A 7,526-nucleotide genomic window follows, 5' to 3' on the forward strand; every position below is an offset into this window, starting at 1 on the left:
CCAAGCCTTCCAGCCGTCATACCTTCTGTCTGGAGTGATTTTGAAAAAGGAGGAACTTCTGGGTTGAGAGATTGAACACCGGAGCTTGAGTTTGAAGTTTAAACGAGTCCCGGGTTTGGTTTAACGTTTTCCTTTGCATATTCTTGTGTTTTGCTTGAATGTTAGCTACTGATTTCATTGGGTTTTCACTGTTAGACATGATTCTTGGCTAAACCTTACGTTATCTAGGCTTGGATTGATGTTTTGTATTGATTAAGGGTTTAAACGGTTTTCGGGAATTGTTTATTGGATTTTTGATTAATAAAAATTTTGATCAGGTTTATTGGATGTTACTTATGCGCATTTACTTCTAATTCGTGCTTGAATGAATGTTTCACATGTCGCTTGATTGAATGTCTTTCGATTATAGGTGCATATTAAGGTTGTTTACTGTGTGTTTGCAACTTTTTATGGTTTATTGAGCTCATTCACCATAGAAACTAATTTCTAGCATATTATTAGAAGTTTATATTCTTACTTGCTTAGATATCTGACGGGTGATAAGCTGTCAGGTTTGTCTTTGTTATTAGGGTTTTAGGTTAAACTGTCTGACAAGAATTTTGCCTAGTTTTCCTTAGTTTCACTGGTTACTCATGTCCTTTAAATCTCTTCTAGACCACCCCGTGTACTTAGGTGTATTGAGATAGTGAAGCCGACAGGTTAGCTGTCTTTTAGGGTAATTAATCAGAGTTGGTGAGCTGATAGGTGAACCAATAAGCCGGTGTTTTTACATGATCTTTAGGATTTCCTCTTAGGTGACACCTTGAGAGTGAACAGGGATCCATTAGGTTTCCTAGAGTTTCATATTTTTTGATACCCGGTTCCAGTAGTATTTTCCCATAACCGATAAAAGCCTATGTCGTCACAATTCGGATGCCTTGCCTAGGTAACCTTTGTTCTCATTTGAATTTGCTAAAGTCTTATTTGGTAATTTAATCTTCTAGTTAATTAAGTAATTAGTTTAATTAAATATTATTATAAAAAATAAAATAAATAAAATCCCAAAAAAAATTATCTTTCTTAGTTATTAATTTAATTAGCTTTTAGAATCTAGTTTCGTTAATTCAATAAGTGACTCTAGGGTTCGATATTCCTGGACTTCCCATAGCTATTCTACACCCGATAGGTTCACTTGCCTGTTTCTAGTGGTTTGGTTTAGGGTATTCTAGGTTTTTATAACTCGTTGTGCTAGGTTGATTAATTGCAATATTTTTTTATATACTACTTTTAGGCACATCAAGTTTTTGGCGCCATTGCTGGGGACACTTGGTAATTGGCGAATTAGATTCTATTTGCTTTTTCTTTTTTTTAGTTTTAGTTTAAATAATTAGATTTTATTTTATTTTATTACTTAATTGCTCTTAATTGCTATCTGTGCTTTGAGTGTTTTAGGGATAAGCTTGGGTCCACATTATTTTATCTGTTTTTCAGCATATGCGATGTACTCGTTCCCTAGGACCACCAGAGTTCATAGTTTCTGACGAACCCAAGAGAGATTTTCTTGAGCGTCGTAGGGAGCTTCGGGAGATTACACGTGCTCTACGTGAAAGCAAGGTACACGTTTCAGATTCCACGTTAGATATGGCTAACGCTATTCCCCCTAGGCGTACTGGTTCACTCGAGAGCGAATGAGGGAGTTACGGGGAGACGGTCTTCTATCGCACGTCCGGCGATGCCCGATGCTAATAAATGGCAGATTCCGACCAATGTCATGAATTCTATTACTAATTCATCCCCATTTCATAGACTTGAAGACGAGGACGCGCCGGGCCATCTAAACAAATTCACTCGCAACTGCGACACTTTTCATATCGCCAACGCCACTCGTGCTTCTATTTACCTTCATCTTTTTCCGTTTTCTCTTGAGGGTCGAGCTACATCATGGTTGGAAAACCTTCCCCTTGGGTCCATCACTACCTGGGATGAACTTCAAGATAGATTCCTAAAGAAGTATTTTCCGCCATCTAAAGCCTCGCGATTTCGTGATCAGATCTACTCCTTCCGCATGGACCCTGACTAGTTATACCCTTTGGCTTGGGAAAGGTTCCATAATCTGCTTAGTAGATGCCCCCAGCATGGTCTGTCCGAATGGGCTGTAGTCGAGAAATTCAATAACGGGTTGACCTTTGAGATGCAGCAGAGATTCAACATGTCAGCTAGAGTGAACATATTAGAGAAGCTGGATATAGATAAGTGTGAGTCGATGTTTGAGAGCTTCGCCCTAGCCGAGCAGTAGGGACTGTCTGCCCGAGGTACTTCTAAAACCACCACTTCTTCCACTCGAGGCGTCCATCAAGTTTCGAATGATCCTAGCATCACGGCTGCCTTAGAGGCAATTCAGAGGGAAATGAAGGACTTGTAGAAGGTTGTTAATAGGTGCGAGATCTGTCGAGGAGGGCACGACACAGTTGATTGTCCGGCCGATCAGTAGGAGCAGGTGGACTACTTGGGAAATCAGAATAGAGGACAGAATGCCTACGGGAACCCCGGATGGAGGAATAGCTCAAACTATGGTTGGAGGTCGGGAGGTAATGCTCAGGGCTTTGAGCCGAGGCAGGAGCAAAGTCAGGTTAGAGATACAGAGGTGGCAGGGAGTTCGAGTGCGGGGAAGAGCAGCGGTATGGATCCGGATCTTAAGGAGTTTCTAACTAAGCAATATACCATGCTTTCCCAACTTATTGACAGAGATAATAACACACAGCAGAGACTGGCTGAGCACGACACCTTATTGAAGAACCAGCAGTCGTCAATTTTGGAGATGTCTCGAAATGTGGATGAGATGATGAAGCATATGCTACCTAATAAGCAGGTCGGAGCATTTTAGGGCAGCACCGAGCTTAATCCGAATGCAAAGTTGAAGGCAGTGACCACCCGTAGTGGCAGAGGAGGCGATAGAGAGCAGCCACCGGCAGATGATGAGGAGCCGGTGGACGAGGAGCTAGAGATGGAGGCTCCTGTGAGGATGCACGAGAGGCGAGCCCCAGGAAGTACCGCATCAAACGGCGAGTCTCATGCGAAGAAGATTGCTGAGAAGAAGATTGAAGAGAAGAAGAGTCCCGAAGTCGATCTTACTCGAGTTCCATATCCTGCCCATCTTCTGCAGCAGAAGTATGTGGAGGAATATGGACATTTCATGGACATGTTTAAACAGTTGAAAATCAATCTTCCATTTGTCGAAGCACTCCAACATATGCCCAAATATGCTAAATTCTTGAAAGATCTTCTTTCTAACAAGAAGAAGCTAGAGGGGCTTTCGATGGTTTGTCTAAATGAAGGATGCTCTGCGGTAGTCCAGCACAAGCTGCCAGAGAAACTAGCAGACCCGGGACACTTAACGATCCCGTGTTTGTTTGGCAGCACGACTGAGAGCTACGCGTTGGCCGATTTAGGTGCTAGCATAAATCTTATGCCATATTCTCTATATAAAAAGCTAGACCTTGGCGAGCCGGTCCCGACGCGCATGAGTTTATCCTTGGCTGACCGTTCAGTCAAATATTCACGGGGAATCCTGGAAAACGTACTCGTTAAAGGCGATAAATTCATTTTCCCCGTGGATTTTGTAATTCTTGACATGGAGGCTGACGATCAGGTCCCGCTCATTTTGGGACGACCCTTCCTGCGTACTCCTAAAGCGCTTATTGACGTCTTCGACCGAAAAATTACACTTCGTGAAGGGGAGGAGAACATCACCTTCGATGTCGTCAAATTGATGAGGAACTCCAGTAGTCAGGACGATTCCGTTTACTTATTTGACACGTTCATATCTCAGTTCGAGCGCTGTCTTGACTACATCTCTGGAGCAGATTTCCTCAATCAGGAGGACGAGGTTGATGTTCCCCCGGAGCACGACCTGAGCATTCTTGCAAGCTCACCTTTTGAATACCCCGAGGTGTTCATGGTTGCCGATAGCACCAAGGGACCGAAGGAGAGACTATCGATTGAGGCACCACCATCCCTTGAGCTTAAAGAGCTACCTCCTCATTTGGAGTATGCTTTCTTGGACGGTGATCATTTCTTCTCGGTTGATGGATGATGAGAAGTCGAGGTTGGTTGATGTGCTTAAGGCATACAAACAGGCTATTGCATGGAAACTCATGGACATTCAGGGCATCAGCCTGAACTTTTGCACGCACAGGATACTCATGGAGGATGAGTATAAGCCTGTAATCCAATCTTAGAGGAGGCTCAACCCTAACATGTCGGAGGTGGTCAAGAAGGAGGTTATCAAACTCCTTGATGCTAGCCTGATTTGTCCCATCTCCGATTCTTCATAAGTAAGTCCCGTTCAGGTCGTTCCTAAGAAGGGAGGGATGACAGTTGTCACTAACGAACGTAACGAGCTTATTCCGACTAGGACAATCATAGGTTGGCGGGTTTGCATTAACTACAGGAGACTTAATGACGCTACTAGGAAAGATCACTTTCCTCTTTCGTTCATCGATCCAATGTTGGAGAGTATGTCGGGACGATAGTTCTACTCTTTTCTTGATGGAATTTCAGGTAATTTCCACATCCCGGTTGTGCATGAGGATCAAGAAAAGACCACCTTTACATGCCCATACGGTACCTTCGCATTGCCTTTCGAGCTATGTAATGCTCCGGCTACATTCTAGCGTTACATGGTAGCAATTTTCCAGGACATGATCGAGAGTTCCATGGAGGTCTTCATGGACAAGTATACAGGGACTCCTTTGATCAATGTCTTTCTAATCTTGAGAGGATGATGAAGCGGTGCATAGAGACGAAGTTGATGCTGAACTGGGAGAAGTGCCACTTCATGGTGACTAAAGGCATTGTGCTCGGGCACAAGATTTCGCGAGACGGTATTGAGGTAGATAGAGCTAAGATCCACACCATCAATTGACTTCCTCCACCGACTAGTGTGAAATCCGTTCGTAGTTTTCTCGGGCATGCGGGTTTTTATCGTAGGTTCATCAGAGATTTTTCTAAGATCACCTGGCCCATGAATCGCCTTCTAGAGAAGGACATTACATTCGACATTGATGCTGATTGTCTGAAGGCGTTTGAGTTTCTCAAGGGGCAGTTGGTTAACGCCCCTATCTTTGTAGCACCCGACTGGAAGCTTATCGTTCGAGCTCATGTGCGACGCTAGTGATTTTGCAGTCGGTGCTATTTTAGGTCAGTGGAAGGAAAAGCACTTCCATCCTATCTACTACGCGAGTAAGACCCTTAATGATGCTCAGGAGAATTACACGACTACCAAGAAGGAGCTTCTAGCAGTGGTCTTCGCGTTCGACAAATTTCGTTCTTATCTTGTGCTGTCCAAAACCATCATTTATACTGATCATGCGGCATTGCGATACCTTTTCGCCAAGAAAGATGCCAAACCTCGTCTGATATGATGGATTCTCTTGCTTTCCGAGTTTGATATTGAGATTAGAGACAAATAGGGAGCGGAGAATGTTGCTGTGGATCACTTGTCACGTTTGGGGGATCCGAAGAGAGAGGAGATTAAAGAGGACACCATCGGGGATAGGTTTCCCCACGAGTAATTGATGATGGTGAGAGTGGGATCTGAGAGAGATCCAGTCTTATACGTTAGTGCTGAAGAGGAGGGTTTTCTATGGTTCTCCGACATTGCGAATTATCTGGCTGAAGGAGTGGTTGTCAAGGGCATGAGTTATCAGCAGAGGAGGAAGTTTTTCGCAGATGCCAGTCACTATATATGGGATGCACCGTATTTATTTCGTGTAGGCGCCGATCGAGTGTTGAGGAGGTGTGTCAGTAGGGAAGAGGGCCTTGAGATTCTTAGACAATGTCATGAGGGTTTAACTGGTGGCCACCATGGTCCGTCCTCCACTGCCGGGAAAGTTCTAGATTCCGGTTTTTATTGGCTATCGATTTTCAAAGACTCACACGAGTTTGTCAGGCAGTGTGATGCATGTCAGCGCACTGGAAACATCTCATCCCGTAATGAGATGCCCCAAAACCCTATTCAGGTTTGTGAGGTTTTCGACGTTTGGGGCATTTATTTCATGGGTCCGTTCCCTTCTTCTCGAGGGAACCGATACATTCTCGTGGCTATCGACTACGTTTCCAAGTGGGTTGAGGCTCAAGATTTACCCACTAACGATGCCCGAGTTGTAGTGGGATTCTTGAAAAAGTTGTTCTGTTAATTTGGTACTCCCAAAGCCTGATCAGTTATAGGGGCACGCATTTCTGCAATGCCCAGATGGAGAAGACGTTGGCACGGTATGGGGTCACCCATCGTTTGTCCACCGCCTATCACCCACAGACGAGCAGGCAAGTGGAGAACGCAAACCGAGGTGTTAAGTGAATTTTGGAGAAAACTGTCGGCAAAAACCGAAAGGACTGGTTCGATAAGTTGGATGACGCGCTTTGGGTTTTCCGCACAGTGTTTAAAACGCCTATTGGGACCACACCCTTCAGGATGGTTTATGGGAAAGCGTGTCATCTACCGGTTGAGTTAGAGCATAAAGCATATTGGGCGTTGAGATCCGTTAATCTTGACCTAACCCAAGTTGCGAAAAACCGGTATCTCCAAATTCATGAGGTTGAGGAGTTGAGAGATGAGGCGTATGCGAGATCATGGAGTTATAAAGAGCGTACGAAGGCGTTGCACGATCAGAAGTTGAAGAAGGTGAAAGAGTTTAAATGTGGGGATCGAGTGTTGGTTTATAATTCCCGTCTGAAGTTATTTCTAGATAAACTTAGATCGAGATGGGGAGGACCAAATACGGTCAAGGAGGGGTTCCCGCATGGTGCTGTTAAACTTTGAGATGTTGATTGGAGCTCGTGGAAGGTGAACGGCCATAGGTTAAAGCATTATATTGGTGGGCCGGTTGATTTGGTTGAGGATGACGTGTTTCGCCTCGACATCCCTAGGTTGACTGCTTGATAGGGATAGGATTCAGGTAATGCCGAGTGTAGAGTTTGTATATGTTTTTATTTGTTTTCTTTTATTTTTGTATTTTGAGTCAGTTTTAAGTTTTAGTGTCTGTTTGATGTCTACTTTGGGTGCTTTGAGCTTTATTTTGCAGGTTTGGATGCTAACGTTCGTACTCAATCTCCATTCGGACGGGGGCGTTCTGAGCTTATTGATTTTAGGAGGGTACCCAAAAGCCGCGGCCGTGAATGAAATGCTATACGGTCGCTTTATTAGAACTTGACTTGCGAAGATCACTGCCATATTACCAGGGGAGTCTGTTCCATTTTCTTTATGCTTTGCTTTATTTTATTTTATTTCTGCTTTATTTTGGTCTTTTTCCTGTCTCACATTAAGGACAATGTGAAATTTAAGTGTGGGGATGAAAAGTATATATTCATATAAAAAAAATAAAAAAAAAACAAAAATAAAATTTATGTCCCTTGAATTATGTATTTTGCAATAAAATGGAAAATGATAGAAAAATTGGGGATTGGTTTTTAAAACTACTAATATATATGAGAATAAAAAAATAGAAAGCGTACTTAATTTGGGATGTGTCGGTAGGCCCAACTTGCCT

The 7,526-nt window shown here is 43.5% G+C and overlaps 1 protein-coding gene across 1 annotated transcript; it reads left to right on the plus strand.

The window, feature by feature from the left end:
• Positions 1–1,711: 1,711 nt before the first annotated feature.
• LOC143543151 (uncharacterized) lies at positions 1,712–2,275 on the plus strand. The gene is made up of 2 exons (XM_077035539.1): positions 1,712–1,989; positions 2,083–2,275. Exons 1-2 carry the CDS (start codon positions 1,712–1,714, stop codon positions 2,273–2,275), a joined length of 471 nt encoding a protein of 156 aa, XP_076891654.1.
• Positions 2,276–7,526: the final 5,251 nt, after the last annotated feature.

Source organism: Bidens hawaiensis, unplaced genomic scaffold (genome assembly GCF_021521415.1).
Source record: "Bidens hawaiensis isolate Kalapana, Puna unplaced genomic scaffold, B.hawaiensis_p1.1 tig00013072_1, whole genome shotgun sequence".
Lineage (NCBI taxonomy): Eukaryota > Viridiplantae > Streptophyta > Magnoliopsida > Asterales > Asteraceae > Bidens > Bidens hawaiensis.

Coding starts and splice junctions, on each gene's coding strand:
- LOC143543151 (XM_077035539.1), top strand. CDS start 1,712: ATGCCCGATGCTAATAAATGGCAGATTCCGACCAATGTCATGAATTCT. Junction 1,990..2,082: donor CAAGATAGATTCCTAAAGAA/GTATTTTCCGCC, acceptor GGCTTGGGAAAG/GTTCCATAATCTGCTTAGTA.